Source organism: Trichechus manatus, unplaced genomic scaffold (assembly GCF_000243295.1).
Source record: "Trichechus manatus latirostris isolate Lorelei unplaced genomic scaffold, TriManLat1.0 scaffold00082, whole genome shotgun sequence".
NCBI lineage: Eukaryota > Metazoa > Chordata > Mammalia > Sirenia > Trichechidae > Trichechus > Trichechus manatus.
The window spans coordinates 6,572,982-6,594,156 of NW_004444018.1; the positions used below are offsets into that span (position 1 = coordinate 6,572,982).

Below are 21,175 nucleotides of genomic sequence, written 5' to 3' on the forward strand. Positions count from 1 at the left end.
AGACCAGTGGAGTATCTTAGATGGCTGCTCACAGGCTTTTAAGACCCCAGACACTACTCACCAAGGTAGAATGTAGAGCATTGTCTTTATAAGCTGTGACACACATTTTTGAGGGACACAATTCAATCCATAACACATACCAACGAAATGTTACTCAAACAATTTTCTTTGCACCTTGCAGTGTTAATTTACATATTTTAACGAAGAAATAAAAAGCATAAATGTCAAAGCGTTAAGCTGCTGCAAGGAACCAGCCTAGCGAGAATGTCACAAACACAAATATTGAAAACGAAGTTGTTTCTTACTCTAACTTTTGGCAAGCAAAAATGAACACAATAGCACAAAGCTCCACGTTTCTTTAGACAAAGTGCTACGAAGAATTCAGGGTCTTTCAGACTCTTCCGCCAAACCTTTCAGATATTTTGTTATCTGTCAATCAGAAACTAGCAAGAAGGGATCCAAGAGCTTGGCAAGTTTTCAGACCTAAACTTACTAATCAGCCATCTGACAACAAAGTAAAAGAATGAATTATACAACTCTGTGCCAACCTTAAGAGATAACACAGACCTTTACAAGAGATGCCTCATAAGCTTTTGCCAAAAGCTAACTAAAACCTGAAGATCTGCCTCTACTCAGATTGACAGACAGCTGCTGTCGTGTCGACTCTGACTCATGGCAATCTTATGTACAACAGAATGAAACACTGCCCAGACCTGCATCACCCTCATAATTGCCAGCATGTTTGAGTCCATCATTGCAGCCACTGTGCCAATCCACCTTACCAAGGGTCTCCCTTACCCTCATCGGCCTTCTGCTTCACCAAACATGATGTCCTCCTCCAGTGACTGATCCTTCCTGACAATGTGCCCAAAGCAAATGAGTCCAACAGTGTTCTGTGGTGATCCATAAAGTGCTCACTGGCTATTTTTCAGTAGTAGTTCACCAAGCCTTTCTTCCTAGATTGTCTTAGTCTGCAAGCTCTGCTGACATCTGTCCACCATGGGTCACCCTGCTGGTATTTGAAGTACCAGTGACATAGCTTCCAGCGTCACAGCAACACACAAGCCACCACGAACTGACAGATGGGTGGCGGTGTTTCTGTTTAGGTCCCTTAAAAACTTGTTTTATACGTACACACGTAACATCTGTAAAGGAAAATACACTCACTCCTAACTTACTATCTCATTATCTGACATTTCACATTTACAATAGCAAAAAATCCGCTATCTGACCATTTTGTGCATTAACGACGTACATCTGGCGGTAACGAATGCCGAGGTGCAAGGCAAGAGTAACACTGGCTTTGACAGTTATATGTCAACCTGGCTGGGCCATGATTCTTGATGGTTTGGCAGTTATTTAATGATATAGTCATCCTCCATTTTCACACAACACCAATTTTCACATCATGACCTGGTCTCTGGAACCTAACCGTGTCAATAAGTGAGGAGTGGGTGTATAGTATTTCACTAGGTGGCTGTGTGAGGATTATTTATAGATACACAATGTGGTGGCTTTAAAACACGGCCACAAGTTCTCTGACACTTCCCCCAAAGGTTCTGGGGGAAGGTCCTTGTCTCTTTTCAGCTTCTGTTTCTTGGTTCCTTGGAGATCTCACATGGTACAGCATCTATCTTCCCCTATCTGTGCTCGCTTGCTTGGGTGCCTGCTCAATCTGCTCGTTTATATTTCAAAAGACACTGATGCAAGACACACCCTACACTAATACTGCCTCATTGACTGAACAAAGAAAACCCATTCACAAATGGGATTATAACCACAGGTATAGGGGTTAGGATTCACAACACATATTTTGAGGGGACACAATTCAATCCATAACAATCATTAAAATCGTAATACTGGGTATCTATGGGGCAAGAGGGAAAGAAGAGAAGGGATTGAGGACCTCAACTTTATATATAAACGATTTTGTTTTAAGTAAATATCTGAGTGAGGAGCACAGTTGTTAACTAAGTATTCTGATCTCTCTGTATGCCCAGAGCCCTGGTGGCACAGTGATTAAGAGCTCGGCTGTTAGCCAAAAGGTCAGCAGTTAGCTCCTTGGAAATCCCATGGGGCAGTTCTACTCTGTCCTATAGGCTCGCTATGAGTCAAAATTGACTTGATGGCAACAGGTTTACAGGTGTACGCCCAGCTATTCCATACTACAATTGTTCCAGGTCTCATTACATCACCACAACATGGCTACCAGGAAGCTCACGTGATGTTTCACTGGTCCATCCATTCCAGGTGGCATGTGAAGGGAATCTAAGCAAACCACTCACAGTACTGAGGACATCAGGACACATCTATATTCATGTTCTGGGGGAGTTGGCAATCTGGGGGGAGGGGGAGGGGGAGGACATGATCCGTAAGTTTCCAACCTGGTGTATCTTCTGAAAATTTTCAAGGGTTCCAATAAACATGGGTCAAGATGAAAAAAATTATCTTAGGAAACAAGTATTATGTTGATCACTTTGCACTGGCATTTCCAAAATATTTTTAAATAGATTATATCTCTTAATTATCATATCTTTTACTTTTTAAATCATTTCACTGAGGAAGGGTCAAAAATATGAAAACCCTAATAATGCATTTTTATTTTTAAAAGTTTAGAAGTAGAATACTATAAGACACTTGATCTCAGCTTCACCACCATTATCTGGAAACCTAGAAAAAATTGTGCGTGCGTGTGTGTGATCTTTTAAAAAATCATATATTCTCTGAAGCCCAGTCCCCAGAAATTCTGTTTCAGTGTTTTAAAAATCTGTATTTTCCATAAGCTCCCAGGTGATTGTGATGTGCAGCCAGTCTGGGACTGACTGTTGTGAAGTAACCTCCATGACAAATACATTCCAATACCCTACAATGTGGCACACACACAGTCAATCTGATAAACTGAGAATTGTGCAACACAGAACACTAGCAAGCAACAGAAGCTGTTTGGGGTTGAACTGTATCCCTAAAACAGATATGTCGAAGTCCTTTGTTGTTGTTGTTAGCTGCTGCTGAGTCAGCCCCCAACTTAATGGAGATGGAACAAAACACTGCCCAGGCCTGCACCATCCCCATGATGGGCTAGGGATCAGACCATCGTGATCCATGGGTTTTCATTAGCTGATTTTCAAAAGGAGATCGTCAGGCCTTTATTCCTAGTCTGTCTTAGTCTGTTAGCTCCCCTGACACCTGTTCAGTAGCACAGCAACAGCCAAGCCTCCAGTGACAGAGACAGGTGATAGCTGTGCGTGAGGAGCACTGGCCGGGAATCGAACCTGAGTCTCCCTTACGGAGGAGGAGAATTCTACCACTGAACCCCACTGCCCTCCGCTGAAGTCTTAACCGCTGGTATTTGTGAACATGACCTTATTTAGAAACGGGTCTTTACAGACGTAATTGCTTAACATGGGGTCATACTGGAATAGGGTAGACCCTGATCCGATATGATTAGTGTCCTTATAAAAAGAGAGGAGACAGACACGCAAGGAGAACAGCATGTGATGACACAGAGAGACACAGAGGAAAGATGGCTACGTGAAGACAGAGGCAGAGACAGGAGTGATGCTCCACCAGGCTGTGGCCACCAGAAACTGGAAGAGGCAGGGGAGGATGCTCCCTACCCACCCCCAGGCTTCAGACACCTCGATTTCGGACTTCTGGCCAAAGAGAGAATAAATTTCTGTTGTTTGCAGGCACCTGGTTTGTGGGAATTCGCTACTGCAGCCCTAGTAAACTAGTACAGATGTACTAAGCAAAACCAGTCAAATCAGAATGAAATCTCATCTTCCATTACCTAATTCTGACGCCCTTGCTTCTGAACCTTCTAGATATAAAGGGCGAAAAGGCATCAAGGAACCGAACAAGAGCACGCCTCTGCCCAAGGCCCCACAGAACATGAGTCTATAATTCAGGGGCCAAAACCCAGCTTTTTACCAGAGTTCTGCCATCTTTCATCCAAAGCTGTCCTGTCCAATAAGGTAGCCACTAGCCAACGATGAAGTCAAGAGACAAACCCACCACACTACCACCTCTCAGTCCCAGTTTCTTCCATGTACAGCCAGAGTTAGGAATAATTCTCCTTTTATAGGAGCCCTGGTGGCTCGGTGGTTAAGAGCTACAGCTGCTAACCAAAAGGCTCAAATCCACCAGCCGCTCCTTGGAAACCCTAGGGGGCAGTTCTACTCTGTCCTATAGGGTCCCTATGAGTCAGAATCAACTCGTTGGCAATGGGTTTTTTTTTTTTTTTTTTTTCAGCCATATTTGGCTATCTGAATTTAAATTAGTTACTTAAAAAAAAAATTAAAAAGTCAGCTCCTCAGTCTCACTAGCCACATTTCAGGTACCCAGTAGCCCCACACGTGACTAGTGGCACAGCACAGACACATAACATTTTCACCATCACAGAAAAGTCTATAGGTCAGGGCTGACCCAAAGCGTTTATTACATTAGAAGGCATCTGTTCACCACATTTTTCCCCCTGGTATGCGTGGTTTTCAAGCTTTATCCAGGCCCCCACTTTAGGGACCCAATACTCTTGCTTCAGTAACAGGAGTCCCTGAGCAGCACAAAGAATTACACACTCAGCTGCTAACTGAAAGGCCGGCAGTTCGAGTCCATCCAGAGGCACCTCAGAAGAAAGGCCTGGAGATCTGCTTCCAAAAGGTGACAGCCTTGAAAACTCCACAGAGCAGTTCTGCTCTGCACACATGGGGTCACAGTGAGTCAGAATCGACTCCACCGCAACTGATGGTGGCTTGAATAACAGTGACTGCCCGAGACAGCAGACAATGGCAGACGCAAGGGGAACCTCAATCTTTAAATCATGTCAGATTTGCAAACCACTCTCCCTCACAGATCTCCACATCCTCACCCCTCCCACAGTTGAGAATCACTATTAGATCACCAGATGACTCTTTAAAATTCTACAAAAAGAGTCTCATTCTGATTCAAACTATGAATTTTAACCTTCTAAGGAAAAAAAAATATTATGTAGAGACAAGTAATGAGGTGACAGACCAGCCCTACTTCTCTGCGAACTGCCTGGATATACTGAAAGAATCAGATACTTGTCACCTGAGAATTTGGAACTGGGACTAAAAAAGAGCAAGCTGGAATACAGTTGTCTTTTGAAGCAAAGAGATATAAAAATGTTTTAAGTTTCTAAAGTGAAAAATGTTAATGAATACAAAAGCGGAGGGAGTAGTGTAATGATCCCCCTCGCACCTATCACCCAGCTTCAACGATGCTCAGCTCGGCTCCAGTGTGTTTTCCCCTCTGCCCCCATCATGTTATTTTGAAGGATGGAGAGGTCTGGAGACACCACTGCTGCCCGTCAGGTGGGTGGGCAGCAGAGAAGCTGTGTCTGCAACCAAAGGGAAGAGGGGGCCGGACACACAGACGGAGACTGTCCTGGAGCTGCTCAGGATCTAGGTGACAGTTACTAACAACTCTGAGCCTCAGTTTCCTCACCTGTTAAGGCAGTTGAGAGAAACACGTGAAATAATCCTTGTGAAATGCTTAGCTCGATGTCTGGCTAAGCGGACTCAATAAACATGAGCTCTCGTCATTCCTGTGGTAACTGTACTTACTGCTCTGCTCATTGCCCAGCTGCACTGTTTGCCCACGTGTTCTAACAGCTACCCAGTGTCCACCTAATCCTTTCAAAGCTACCACAACTTGGTTTCAATTTGAGAGAAAAAAAGGATCCGTACCAAAAAAAAAAAAAAAATCACACTATCACTACTCCTACTGTCGGTTAAGTGCTTGGCTACTAACCAAAAGTTGGCAGTTTCAACCCACCCAGCAGCTCCACAAGAGAAAGATTATAGCCTAGAAAACCCTATGGGGTCATTCTCCTCTGTCACAAGGGGTCACTATTAGTCAGAATCAACTCAATGGCACCCAACAACAACTACCGCTACTGGGGTTACTACCACCTCTGCTACTATTGCTGTTACTACTACTACTACTACTGCTGCGATTACTACAGTGATCATGGCTGATTTTTCAGAAGTAGATCACTAGGTCTTTCTTCCAACATGCTTTTGGGTGGACTCAAACCGCCAACCTCTCAGCAGCCAAGCATGCGTTAACCATTTGCACCACCCAGGGATTCCTACTCCTATTACTATTACTGCTGCTGCTGTTACTACTAGTATAGCTGCTGTTACTACTAGTACTGCTACTACTACTACTATGACCAGCTGTAATAATACGAGCTACCATTTTCTGAGGTTTTAATACATGTCAAGCACTGCACTAAACACTTTATAAACAGCATTTCATTGACTCCTCACAGCCACCTTGTAAGGAAGACACTGTTGTTATTCCCATGTTGACAGTCGAGAGTGACTTGCCTAAAATCACATGGCTAAAGAAAAGATTTTGAGCCCAGTCTGCCTAACCCAGAATCCCATACCCTTCACCACTACACCAAAGTACATAAGTTTGTTTATTGTGACTACAATAACCTTCCTCCTCTGCAGATCCCCAGTTTCCTGAAAGTGGGGGTAGACAGTGGAGGAAAGAGATCTTGCATTATACCCTGTATTTTCAAAAGAAGCCATAATGGACGCATTAAGAACTGAAGTCAAACAGTCTCCCAGTCTCTGGCTGGTGGATACTCCCTTCATTTCTTCCTACAGGCAGACGTTTTTAGGCAACTCCCCCCAAAAAACCAAACCCACTGCCGTCGAGTCAATTCCGACTCACAGTGACCCTAGAGGCCAGAGGAGAACTGCCGCATAGGGCTTCCAAGGCTATACTCGTTAGGGAAACAGACTGCCACATCCTTCTCCCGCAGGGAGGCTGGTGGGCTCAAACCACCGACCTTTCAGTTAGCAGTCAGGTGCTTCAGCCACTGCGCCACCAGAGCTGCCTTTAGGCAACAAAAAGTCATATTTCAAAAAATTCCATGTTTGTAGTCTTAGTCCACAACAGATGATGCACAAAGAAACCAGTATTCCAGATCTGGGACTTGGCTGTAGTGAGCATGCTTTCCTGAGTTACTGTGAACTCTCTTCAAGAATGGTTCTGAGACTTCATGGTCTGCCTGAGACTGAAGGAACCCCGGAAGGCACGGCCCCCAGGTTCTCTATCAGCACAGAACTAAAACAATTTCCGAGGCCAACTCTTCAGACAAAGATTGGACTGGACTGTGGGACATAAAATGATACTCACGAAGAGTGTGCTTCTTAGCTCAAGTAGCTACATGAGACTGAACAGGCAGCTTCTGTGTCCGGAGGTGAGATGAGAAGGCACAGAGGGTTAGGAGCTGAATGTATGGACATGGGAAATCAGGGGGGAAAGGAGGAGTGTGCTGTCACAGTATAGGGAGAGCAATTAGGGTCACATTAACAATGTATGTATAAATTTTTGTATAAGAGACTAACTTGAAATGTAAACTTTCACTTAAACTACAACAATAAACACCACAACTCAAAAGTGTCAAAAAAAAAGAATGCTCTGTAAAGCATGTTCTCTGAGGATTCTGTCCATGTGATATGGGAAGCTCCAGGTTGTCCTGGTCCGTATACAGGGGTCTGGAGCCTCCTGAAGGTGTAACCAAGGGGAAACACGCCCGTGTGTTCTGTCCATGAGCAGCATTTACCTGCAGCCTCTTTTCCTCCTCCTCACACAAGGCATGCACCCACACTTTCAAGCAATGCACAAAAATATCCAGAATTTCTAGAATTTTGGAATTCATGGACTGCTAAAATTTCAGAAGTATTTGGTAGACTGAGGGAGTTAAGAAAACAAAGATACTTAAAAGCAGCACCTAACACACACATCCTCTTACACACACTCACAGAAACACACTCTCTCACATTCACATACTCACACTCTCTCACACACTCACACATAATCTCTCTCACACACACACCTCCCACTATCTCCTTTCACTATCATTTAAAAAAGAAAAAAAGAAATTTTATTTTAAAAACAAAATGTAGGAAGGCCAGAGGCTCAGAATAAAAAGGAAATTCTTTCTAAGAAAAGACAGTTGAACAATACATATACTTGCGAGGGTAGGAGAGCTGACAGACTCACTAAACTTCCTCCTTATTTTTCCTCACTTCCTGCAGAGGGGAAACAGTTGCTCCTGGCTGGTCCCAGGCTACAGCCAAACACTGAAGAAGCACTAAGGTAGCATGGATGGTCCTTCTTGACTTTCCCTGCTGTCCCTGGGAGCCCATCTCAACTCAGGCCCCAGAGGCAATCCTGCCTGGCTCTCCTGAGCCCCCTAACTCAGCCCCCAATACAGCCCAGTTCCCAGCACACATCTCCTGCTCCACTACAGAGGGCCTGGGTGCCAGCAACATTCTCTGCACATCCTGCAAATCATGCATGGATTTCTACAAATTCTATTCCCTAAGGACAAACTCGGAGTTAGAAAACCAAAAGGGATGAACACGCTCAGCATTTCTCAAGCTGAAAGAACTGAAGAAAAAATTTAAGCCTCAAGTTGGAATATTAAAGGATTCTATGGGCAAACTACTGAACGATGCAGGAAGCATCAAAAGAAGGAATACACTGAGTCACTGCACCAAAAAGAACTGGTCGACGTTCAACCATTTCAGGAGGTAGCATATGATCAAGAATCAATGGTACTAAAGGAAAAAGTCCAAGTGCACCAAAGACATTGGTGAAAAACAAGCCTCCAGAAACTGAAAGAATACCAACTGAGATGTTTCAACAAACAGACAGAACACTAGAAGCACGCACTCGTCTATGCCAAGAAATTTGGAAGACAGCTACCTGGTCAACCAACTGGAAAATATTCATATCTGTGTCCATTCTAAAGAAAGGTGATCCAACAGAATGCGAAAATTATAGAACAATATCATTAATATCACACACTAGTAAATTCTGCTGAAGATAATTCAAAAACTGTTACAACAATAACTGTTGTAACAATAACTGTTAGAATTGAAGCTGGATTCAGAAGAGGCCGTGGATATCATTGCTGATGACAGATGGAACTTGGCTGAAAGCAGAGAACACCAGAAAGATGTTTACCTGTGTTTTACTGACTATGCAAAGGCATTTGACTGTGTGGATCATAACAAATTATGGATAACATTGCAAAGAATGAGAATTCCAGAATACTTAATTGTGCTAATGAGGAACCTATAAATAGTCCAATAGGCAGTTGTTCAAACAGAACAAGGGGATACTGCATGGTTTAAAGTCAGGGAAGGTGTGTATCAGGGTTGTATCCTTTCACCATACTTATTCAATCTGTACACTGAGCAAAATAATTCGAGAAGCTGGACTATATGGAGAAGAATGCAGCATCAGATTGGAGGAAGACTCATTAACAACCTGTAATATGCAGATGACATAACCTTGCTTGCTGCAAGTGAAGAAGACCTAAAGCACTCACTGATGAAGATAAAAGACTACAGACTTCAATATGAATTACATCTAAAGGTAAAGAAAACAAAAATCTTTACAACTGGACCAATAAGCTACATCATGATAAACAGAGAAAAGATTAAAGTTGTCAAGGATTTCATTTTATTTGGATCCACGATCGACGCCCATGGAAGCAGCACTCAAAAAAATCAAATGACGTATTGCACTGGGCGAATCTGCTGCAAAAGACCTCTTTAAAGGTTAAAAGGCAAAGATGTCACCTTGAGGACTAAGGAGTCCCCGACCCAGCCCATGATATTTTCAACTGCCTAATGTGCACACAAAAGCTGGGCAATGAATAAGGAAAACTGAAGAAGAACTGTCACCTTTGAATTGTGGTGTTGGCAAAGAATATTGAATATGTCACGGACTTCCAGAAGAACAAACAAATCTTTCTTGGAAGAAGTACAGCCAGAATGCTCCCTAGAAGCAAGGATGGCGAGACCTCGTCTCATATCCTTTGGACATGTTATCAGGAGGGATCAGTCCCTAGAGCAGGACATTATGCTTGGTAAGGTAGAGGGTCAGTGAAAAAGAGGAAGACCCTCAACGAGATGGAATGACACAGTGGCTGCAACAATAGGTTCAAACACAGCAACAACTGTGAGGATGGTGCAGGACTGGGCAGTGTTTCATTCTGTTATACACAGGGTTTCTCTGAGTCAGAACCAACTCCACGACACCTAACAACAACAAGGATAAACTCTACTTCCTCCCAAAAAACAGGTTTTAGAAGATTCTATCCATGTATACACTATGAAGAACTCCTGGTCCTACTATATTCAGTTAAAGAGGATTTCAGGAGCTTTCTCCACATACAAGAAACGCAAGCACAAATAGAGAAGCACTTTATTATAACAGCATTTAAAATTGGAACAGTTACCAGAGATGAGACATGAGTTTGTGAATATGGAAAAGTACTCTACAAATGAAAAAGATTACTCACATTTTAAACCAGTTATGCACCACCCATCTGTCAGTGGAGGTTTGAGTGTTGCTTTGATGATAAACAGGTTTCAGTGGCACTTTCAGACTAAGACAAACTAGGAAGAAAAGCCTGGCAAACTGTTTCCATAAATCAGTCAATAAAAACCCTACAGATCACAATGGTCTGATCTGCAACTGATCATGCAGACAGCACAAGACGGGGCAGCATTTTGTTCATTGTGCATGGTGACGCTATGAGTCAGGGGCTAACTCAACAGTAGCTACCAAGGACAACATGCAAGAAAAGAAAAGTCTGAGGCTCTAGGTAGAAATGATCATTTTCTGGTGAAGTGCTGACTACTAAAAAAAAAAAATGAACTGCCACCAACTCGACTCTGACTCATGGCGACCCCGTGTGTGTTAGAGAACTGTGCTCCATAGGGTTTTCCATGTCTGATTTTTCAGATCACCAGGGCTTTCTTCCCGGGTGTCTCTAGGTGGACTCGAACCACCAACCTTTCAGTTAGCAACTGAGCACATTAACCATTTCCACCCTACCCAAGAACTCCACTAGTTCATACTAAAGCTGTGTCTACATTCGCAATAATAGATCTAAAGATATAGCCTCCTTCCAGTACACTAACCGTTCCACAGAGAGAGGCACATGCATTACATTGGTAAGAGCCAAACCCTTAGGTTATAAATGACCGTGAGTTTGAAGCACTTCAGAATAAAAGATATTAGTAACTCACACGCTGACACAACTTCATAAACAAGAAAGAACGGTTATAACTGCGGTGTAATAAATTGCTTTTATACAGCCTTTCCAGCCATGTTTTGGTAACTCTTATTAAATGACTGGCTGGGACTATGCAAATAAAGTGTGTGGAACCTTGTGGGGATTGGACAGTCCGCTAATGCAAAGAAGGTGCATGGAACCCTTGTAAGGGACTGGTTAGTTCGTGGTCTTGCTGGTGGTGGTGGTGGCAGTAACACCTTGAAATTGACAAGGAGCTTGCTATACAACCAGCTTCCCTGACAAAACTTGAGAGAGAGACATGGAGGGAGAGAGAGAGAAGAAGGAGCTGTAATACTGAAGACAGGGAGAGAATGGCATGGCAGCAGCAAGAGCAACAGCAGTGTAAGTTGGCAGGAACCAGGATACTGGGGCGAGACAGCAGTGGTGGGGCTTGACAAACCACAAAGCTAAAAGCTGTAACATTCCACCTCATAGGAACCAGCTTTGTGCTGATCCTTATAAAAGAAATTTTTCATTTACTAACAAAAACAGAAAAAGACACATAAAGCTTAGATATTTTAATTAATAGGAGGCCCTTTTTAGTCTATGCAGAATCTGATTGTTTTTTTAACTGCAAAAGCAATACGCTTGAGGCCCCTGCTTTCTTTGTTAGTATTTTTTTGGACGTCTGCAACCCCACTCCTGTGAGATATTTGAGGGCACAAGCAGTTCTCACAGACCAGACACCACAAAAAAAAAAAAAACCCAAACTCATTGCTGTTGAGTCAATTCCAACTCATAGAGACCCTAGAGGACAGAGTAGAACTGCCCCATAGGGTTTCCAAGGCTGTGGTTAAGAGTTACAGCTTCTAACCAAAAGGTCAGCAGTTTAAATCTTCCAGCCGCTCCTTGGAAACCCTATGGGGCAGTTCTACTCTGTCCTATAGGGTCGCTATGACTTGGAATCAAATTGACAGCAACAGGTTTGATTTTGTTTGTGTAATCTTTATGCAAGCAGACTGCCGCATTTTTTTGCTGCAGAGCTGCTGGTGGTTTCAAACCACCAACCTTTCAGTTAGCAGCCAAGCTTTAACTACTGCGCCATCAGGGTTGACCTGACACAGAGTAGGTATTTAATATATCTGTAGAAAGTAAAAGGGAAAAAAAGCCAGTAAGAGGATGATTTCGATGCCATCTTAGCTCTTTTGCATTCTCCCGTTTATCAACTTTGCAAAAGGTTTCACAGCAAGCCCACCTAGGGACCTTGGGTATATGGGGGTTGGGGGGTAAAGTGGAGGGTAGACCCAAGGCTTGATCAAGAGCTAATTCCATACAGTTACATAAATATACACAGCCATTTATCTTCCCATTGAGAAGAATTCGACAGATCACAAAATGCTACTGAGAACAGAAGTGAGGAAAGCGAGCAGGCCTCACCTTTTCGTCCTGGTATAACTTGTTGACGCTCGCCAGCTGGAAGTTGTGACTCGACTGGATCTTGTCGAGCTGCTCCCGCTGCTTCTCCAGTTCTCCCTGAAACTCATTCTTTTTCAGTTCCACAGCGCCTCTCTCCACGGCTGCCCTGCGGACCCTGCCTTCCAGCTCCGTGATGCGGGTCTATGAGGAGGCCACAGTGTAAGGGCGAATATTGAGCCGTCGCTGCAGACCACTCCGCCTGAGCCCCCACAACAGGCACAGGCTGGGCCCCAGAGCCAGCATAAAGCCTTACACCCCTCATGGCTACCAAAGGCTCACGTCTGCAAGTCAACTGTATGGAAGCTAGAACAGGTTTCTCTAGACAAAACGGTGGTGTAAATGGAGGCATTCACACGTCTGAGCTTTCGAGCGTCCACTGTCAAACAGAGACACTGCCATGTACCTCAGGGCTCTATGGGCTTCAATGAGGTAAGTACACACAAGGCTCAGGGCTTAACCTGGCACAAGGGGATGCTCAGATGCTTAGTTCCTTTCCGTGCTATCAAAGTACCTGACAACTCTTTGTATTACTTTTGAAAACCAATTCTGTTCTCCATCTCCACAACCCAGCCCCGCATCTGCCCAGAGAACGGTGGTTCTGGTGGAAGCTGAGACACAGGGTCTACAACTCGGAGAGAACGCTTGAGAGCAAGACAGAACATTAACAACTTTCAGGGGAGATGAGGTTCCATGGTGAAGAGTCCAAGCTCTGCCATCAGAACGAGCTTGTTTGGAATCTCTGCTCCACCTGTACTAACCTTTCTGTGCCTCAGTCTGCCCACCTGTGAAACGAGGAAAACAAAGTTCCAACCTTGGAGGGTTTGTGAACAAAAAAAGATAATGTGTACAAAGTGCTCAGCACTGTGCCTGGCCCCTGATGGGCTACAGTAAGGGGGAAAACCAGGGTCATCGTCATCATTAAATGATGATGCTAAAGACTGATAGCTTTAAAAACGTACTCCTCAGACCCATTATCCAAACACATTTCCAAAACCACCCTTTGATATCCAGTGTGGACCTGAGGACCAGGAGATGGGCCGTGGTCAGCATACTTAAGCAAGCTATCTTTCCAGAACCAGCCCAAACAGCTGACTGAAACCTGTTAACCAACAGGAAAAGCAGAGGGGGATATTTTGGCAGCAATCCTAAGAAGTCATTTAAAAAAAAAAACAAACCCGTTGTTACCAAATCGATTCCAACTCATAACAACTCTACAGGACCACGTAAAACTGCCCCATAGGGTTTCCAAGGAGTGGCTGGTAGATTTAAACTGCCGACCTTTTGGTTAGCAGCTGAGCTCTTAACCACTGCACCACCAGGACTCCTAAGAAGTCACAGGGGGTGGCAAAAGGGGTCTTCTCCCACCCAAGGTCAGAGCTGAGGGAAAAGGCAGTACTGAGGGTGTGAAGTCAGGCCCAGAGCTGAGTCACAGTGTGATGTGTGTATTACACACATTATATTACAGCATGTACACACCGACAACACTGAAATTTAGGTGAAAATAAGTAACAAACCATTCGGAACTCATTGGCCAGCAACCATAAATACTTTATAATATCCAGACAGACAAGACAAAACAAACAGGCAAAAACTGTGGAGGTATCCTAGATGGGATCTTGGAATATAAAAAGAATACTAGGTAAAAACTAAGAAAATCTGAATAAACTCTGGACTTTAGTTAATAATAAGGTATCATTATCAGTTCATTGGCGCCTAGGTGGTACAGTGGTTAAGAGTTCAGCTGCTAACCAAAAGGTCAGCAGTTCAAATCCACCAGCTGCTCCTTGGAAACCTTATGGGGCAGTTCCACCCTGTCCTATAGGGTTGCTATGAGACAGAACTGACTTGCCAGCAATGCGTTTGGTTTTTTTTTTTAGCACTTTAAAGATTTTTTTTTATTGTACTGTAGATGAATGTTTACAGAACTAGTTTCTCATTAAACAGTACACATATTGTTTTATGATACTGGTTAACAACCCCACGACACGTCACCACTCTCGCTTCTCGACCTTAGGTTCCCTATTACCAGCTTTCCTGTCCCCTCCTGCCTTCCAGTCCTTGTCCCTCGACTGTTGTGCCACATTAGTCTCGTTTTATGGGCCTGTCTAATCTTTGGCTGAATGCTGAACCTCAGGAGTGACTTCATTACTGAGCTAAAAGGGTGTCCAGGGGCCACACTCTTGGGGTTTCTCCAGTCTCTGTCAGGCCAGTAAGTCTGGTCTTTTTTTGTGAGTTAGAATTTTATTCTACATTTTTCTCCAGTTCTGTCTGGGACCCTCTACTGTGACCCCCGTCAGGGCAGTCAGTGGTGGTAGCCAGGCACCATCTAGTTGTACTGGACTGTCTGGTGGAGGCAGTGGTAGATGTGGTCTGTTAGTCCTTTGGACTAATCTTTCCTCTGTATCTTTAGTTTTCTTCATTCTCCCTTGCTCCCGAAGGGGTGAGACCAGTGGAGTATTTTAGATGGCTGCTCAGAGGCTTTTAATAACTGGTTCTTTATGTGTGATAAATTCACTATACTAATGTAAGATGTAAATAAATAACAGGGGGAACTGGGTGTGGCGTATATGGGAACTCTCTACTATCTCTGAAATGTTTCTGTTTAACTCTAAGACTATTCTAAAATAAAAAGGTTATCTAAAAAAAGAAAAACACCTGGAGATCCACGCTCCGGGAGCTCGCAATCCAGTAGTTGAAGCCCAGTACGATGATACAGGCCACGAGGGCGGCCAGCAGGAGCGGCGGCGACTTCATGCTCCTACGCCCGTTCCCCAGTCCCATCATTTCAAGGGCGGGGCTGAGAATCTGCCAAGAGAAAATAAACAAATAAACCTCAATACTATTATTGCCATCCAGGAAGCAGGCCACATCCATCACCACGACCCCAGGGACGGTGTCCTGCCACACTTGAAGCACAAGCAAGGGGAGACTTCCTCCTTGAAATGTAAAGCTTCACTGGAGAACATGTAAACAGCACACCCACAGTTCTGTGTGCCTTGGGCAGTGTGGTCTGCTCCCCAAGGCAGGCTCATGAGAGTGAGGACTGTCCTTGGAATCCGTAACAGACGAGCTCAAGACCTTGGGCAAGCAGCAATTTCTCTTATCCTTCAGTTTCCTCATCTGTAAAATGGGAATAATAATAGTACCTGCCTCCCCAGTATAGAGTGAGAATTAAATTAACAATCTAAGCAAACAGCATGGGGGCAGTGGTGGTTCAGTGGTAGAATTCTCACTGTCCGTGCGGAAGACCTGGGTTCAACTCCCTACCAATGCACCTCATGCACAGCTACCACCTATCTGCCAGTGGAGGCTTGTGTGTTGCTATGATGCTGAACAGATTTCAGAAGAGGTTCCTAGAGAGAAAAGCCTTAGAGATCTACTTCCAAAAAATTAGCCAGTGAAAACCCTATGGATCACAACGGTCCGATTCGCAACCCAGCATGGAGCTAGCACAGGACTGGGCAGCATTTCATTCCCCTGTTTATGGGGGTCGACTCAACAGCAGATAACATGAAAACAGCAACAGCAAATATGAAGTGCTTCCACCATCACATTAAAAACAAGATAGTTCTCATTCCTCAATAAGGCCTTCTTGATTTGACTCCTAAGACGGGAGGGTTTTTACCCTTTGACAGAATTACTAATGACACCCCATTAAAGCATTTCTTGAGCTGAAGGAGGAAACCCGTTCTGAGGGTTGAATGAATTCCCACTGTATAAATCACGACCAGGGATGCATTACTCAGACACAGCCCTGACTGCTGGGAGCAGCATTCTCCTCACTCAAGGTATGTAATCTGACTGAGGTCATAGACAAAGTGTTCCCTACTGGGATTCAAAACAGAAAAGAGGCATTCACTCTGTGCCAAACGAGAGGACAGCTTCCTCTGTGCCCTCATTTCTCATTTTCATGCAACATCAGCGTAGTGAGCCTCACACTGGTGTTAAGAGATTCTGAGGAAAAACAGGAACTCAGTCTGAGAGCTACTGAGTGCAATAAAACTTTTTAAAAGGAACGAAGATATATCTTAGAAAACAAAATAAAACAGTTGCTGTCCAGTCAATTTAGACTCACAGTGACCCTGTGTGTGTCAGAGTAGAGCTGTGCTCCATAGGGTTTTCGATGGCTGATGTTTTGGAAGTAGATCACCAGGCCTTTCCTCTGAGCCGCCTCTGAGTGAATACCAACCTTTCAGTTAGCAGTTAAGCCTGTTAACTGTTTGCAAGAGGTGTAAATTATGTTCACATGCTTCAACTCAAAATCAGTTCTGGTTGGATACTAGTATTAATCACCAAGAACAAGGGAAGTTTGACTTTTCCAAAAGGCTTTCGCTAAGGCAGATCAAACAGCACCTTATCAGAGTGAGGGTAGCCACAGCAAGAAATATTCTGAGAACAGAAATCCTTACATTCTGGGTGTGTGAGGAAGAGAGGCAGCAGCACTGGTGGCAGAGAAGCCACTTCCCTGGGACAGGCTTTTGCAACCACCTGGAAATTACCTTCAAGATAAAGTTCTTGAGAATGTTCCACACAACAGCTGACAGAGGTGGTTCTGACCCTACGGTATTTCTACTTATGAGTTCATTGGAAGGCACCCTCTTTCTTGGTAATTACACACTAACTACTATATGAGCCTATAGGGGATAAATCAGCAATCTAGTTGAATCATCGAAAATAAAGCACCACAAAAATTACTTCGTGTAACCTACGTGGCCATCAGCAGATGAATGGATAAACAAATTGTGGTACATACATACGATGGAATAATACACAACAATAAAGAATACTGAGGAGTCCGTGAAACATCTTAAAACATGGATGAATCTGGAGGACATTATGCTGAGTAAAATAAGTCAACCGTAAAAGGATAAATACTGTATGGTCTCGCTTTTATAAAAAGTTAAGAATAGGTTTACACACAGAAAGCAATATTCTTTGGTGGTTACCAGGGATGGGAGAGGAATCACCTTCTAGATAGCAGACATTTGTTATTTTTGGTGATGGAAAAGGCAATACCCAATATGGGTGAAGTCTGCGCAATTTGTCCAAGATAAATGAAGATACCAAGAAGTACGCAAGAATAAGGGACAATTTTGGTAAATGCTATAACATACCATTTTGCTACAATAACCAAAAAGATACGTGTGTGGCTACATGTATACATATAGCCATGCATGCATATATGTGTATAGGAAAACATATATTTGAGTATATGGATGTGCATGTACAGGTATATCTGTAGGCTTATGTATACACATGTTTATGTGTGCTGCATATATATTCATACATACATGGGGGCACAGTTAGGGATACTTCCTAGACATAACCAAACATCTCGTGGGATTGGATTACTGGATTTGAAGGCCTGGGACTATAGTCTCATGGGACAACTCAGTCAACTGGCATAACATAGTTCATAATGTTTTACATCCTAGTTTGGTGAGTAGGGTTTGGGGTCTTAAAAGCATGCAAGCAGCCATCTAAGATATAGCTAATGGTCTTTACTTGTCTGGAACAAAACAGAATAAAGGAAACGAAGACTCAAGAAACTAGCCCACAGGACTAACAGGCCATATGAACCACAGCTTCATCTAGCCTGCGACCAGAAGAACTAGATGGTGCCCAGCTACCATTACCGAACATTCTGACCAGGGAGACAACAGAAGGCCCGGACAGAAAGGAAGAAAAACATAAAACGAAACTCAAATTCCTTAAAAAAAAAAAAAAAAAAAGCCAGAATTACTGGAGCAATAGACTAGAGGAACCCCCAAGACTACTGCCCTAAGATACCCTTTGAACTTGGAACTGAAGCCACTCCAGGTGGTCACCTTTCATCCAAACAACAGACTGTCTTATTAAATAGTATCACCCTTGAATACTGTGCTCCCTTAAACAATCAACTATATGAGACCAAACAGTCAACATTTACCCTAAAACAAAGATGAGAAACTACTGACTACCTTGTTATCCGACATTTCACAATGACAACAATAGCAAAACTACTATCCAACTACTCTGCGCATTAACAACGTAGGTCTGGCAGTAACTAACACCGAGGTGCAAGGCAAGAGTAACGCTGGCTGTGTTGATTAAGGTTATGTGTCAACTTGGCTAGGCCATGATTCTCAGTGGTTTGGTAGTTATGTAATGATGTAGTCATCCTCCATTTTGTGATCTGATGTGGTCATCCTTCATTTTCGTATAACGTCGAATTTCACATAACAACCTTGTCTTTGGAAACTAAACATGTTGGTAAGTGAGGAGTGGATATAATGGGAACAGAATAAAAAGAATGGAAATAATGAGAATGCTGACATATTATGGAAAATGTAACCAATGTGATAGTACAAGTTTTATACAAATTGTTAAATGGGAACCTAATCTGCTATGTAAACTTTCATCTAAAACACAGTAAAATAAAATAAAAGAATTACTTCGTGTAGAGCTGATGACTCCATCTAGCCTCTACTGGTGCCTCATTTATCTCCAGGATGAAAAAGGAAAAAATGTTTTCAATTCAGTTACCAGTTGATATCAGTAAGCCTCATACATGCCAAAAAAGAGTAATGCTCAGAAACACTAAACTTCTAGAAGATTCTGAAGATCTGCTGAAAATGTGTCTCCACCACCCTGTCACACCTTATCTTGATCACAAGTTTGTTTTTTTCTTTAAACTACTTTAACACTTTTTAAAATATAAAAATACTAAATGCAATTCCAGGAAAATCACACAGTACAGAAAAGTATAGTCTTCCTCTTCCTACTTCTGAGCTAAAGTAATAATATTTTCTAATGTCTGTATCCTTCTACTCCAGCTGCTCTCAACCCTCAATGGGTATCAGAATCACCTGGAATACTTTTTTAAAATAGCAATGCCTGGGCACCACTTCTGCATTCCTTTCTATTTCAACTGGTTTAGGGTGAGGTCCAGGCATTTGGTATTCTTTTAATCTCCCCAAGTGATTCTCATGTACAGCCACTATTCTGGATGTTTCTAGATGGTATGCTATTTGCTTCTTGATACATATACAAGCACCTATACATATTTTTTAATCCAAACAAAATCACACGCGATTCACGTTGTTCTGCAAATGTCATTAATTTTAAGTAATACATCTTGCTGCCCTTCTCCTAGTAGCACGTTATGGTTCACTGAATAGTGTTCCATTGTGTACTATTTAACCAATCTTCTAGTGAGGCCCATTCAGGCTTTTCCAGGCTTACTTCCAACAAGGGTGCCACAAATAGCCTTGTACATCCATCTCTGTGTTTGCAAACTCACATCTGGGTGCATGACCCCTTATCCACAATTCTGAAATCCAACATGCTCTAAAAACCCAAAAGAATACTGAGTTTCTCTATATGCCAGCAACTCATCCAGCAACAAAACCTGTCCTGACCTGAGATCAAGGTCTACTCTGAACCTGAAGCTTTTTAATCTTCCTCCCTTCATGTGAACATTCACATGTTTCACTGCAGAAAGATGAGCATTTGATTATGGAGGGCTGTCCCAGATACTCCTAGGGGTGTCACGTAATATACAATAAATGCATCTTACTATCTTCTCTATTCTGGAAAAAAAATTCAGAATTCCAAAATACATCTGACCTCAAGGGGAACGGAGGGTCAGCCAGCAGGTAACTTACTGTGTGAGGCATGGCTCACATGCTTTAAATACATGAACTCATGTAAACATGCCAAGCTTGCCGGGTGGGCACTATCATTCTCATTTTGCAAGTGAGGAAATAAATCACAGACAGCATAACTATGGGCTAAATTTCCATAAGTGGAATTACTGGGTCGAAACAGATACAGCTTATCTCCTTCAAAATATTTAGGAATTATACAGGGAAAAACAGTAAATTTACAGTGGAGAACCCTCATCTTATTAAGGTTAATATCTTCAGTAATGAGACATATCAATACCACGAACACCCAAGATGTTGTGCTGGGGGGTAGGGGACACACCACCTGTGATCTCCTTCCCAATGATGCATAACCTCCTAATAGTGAGAAAATTTCAGAGGAACCCAGATTGAGGGATATTCTACAAAAGACCTGACCAGCACACTTTCTAAAGTGTCAAGACCATGAAAAACAAGGAAAGCCTGAGTAACTGTCACAGATGAGGCAACTACAGACTTGACAACTGAATGCAATGTGAGATCCTGGAATGGAACCTAGACCACAAAAAGGCCAGCACTGGAAAAACTGGTGAAATCCAAATAAGTTCTGCACTTTGGTTAATAACATAGCGCCAAGGTGAGTTTCTTCATTTTGATAAACTCTATGGTTACGTAAGATGGTAACATAGGGGGAAGCTGGGTGAAGGGTATATAGGAACTCTGTACTATTTCTGCAACTCTTCTTTAAGTCTAAACTATCTTTAAAAATGTTGGTAGATCTTACTATATTGGCTTCCAAAGTGGTTGTAATAATTTACCCTCCTAGCAGTAACAGAATGCCTATTTTCCTACACAACACCACACAAAATAAGCTGTTCAATCTTTGGCAATCTCATGGCAATGATTTTTTTTTTTTTTTAAATATTTTATTGTACTTCAGGTGAAGGCTTACAGAACAGATAGTTTCTCATGTAACAGTAACACACATGCTGTT

At 42.9% G+C, this 21,175-nt stretch overlaps 1 protein-coding gene across 1 annotated transcript in view; it reads right to left on the reverse strand.

Moving 5' to 3' along the window:
* GOLM1 (golgi membrane protein 1) overlaps positions 1-21,175 on the reverse strand; it is a 74,278-nt gene that overhangs the window by 42,533 nt on the left and 10,570 nt on the right. Inside the window, exons 2-3 of the mRNA XM_004381316.2 lie at positions 15,212-15,361; positions 12,518-12,697 (exon numbers count right to left, since the gene is read on the reverse strand). Coding sequence (XP_004381373.1) covers positions 12,518-12,697; positions 15,212-15,340 — 309 coding nt within the window. The 5' untranslated portion in view covers positions 15,341-15,361. The remainder of the gene's footprint in view (positions 1-12,517; positions 12,698-15,211; positions 15,362-21,175) is intronic.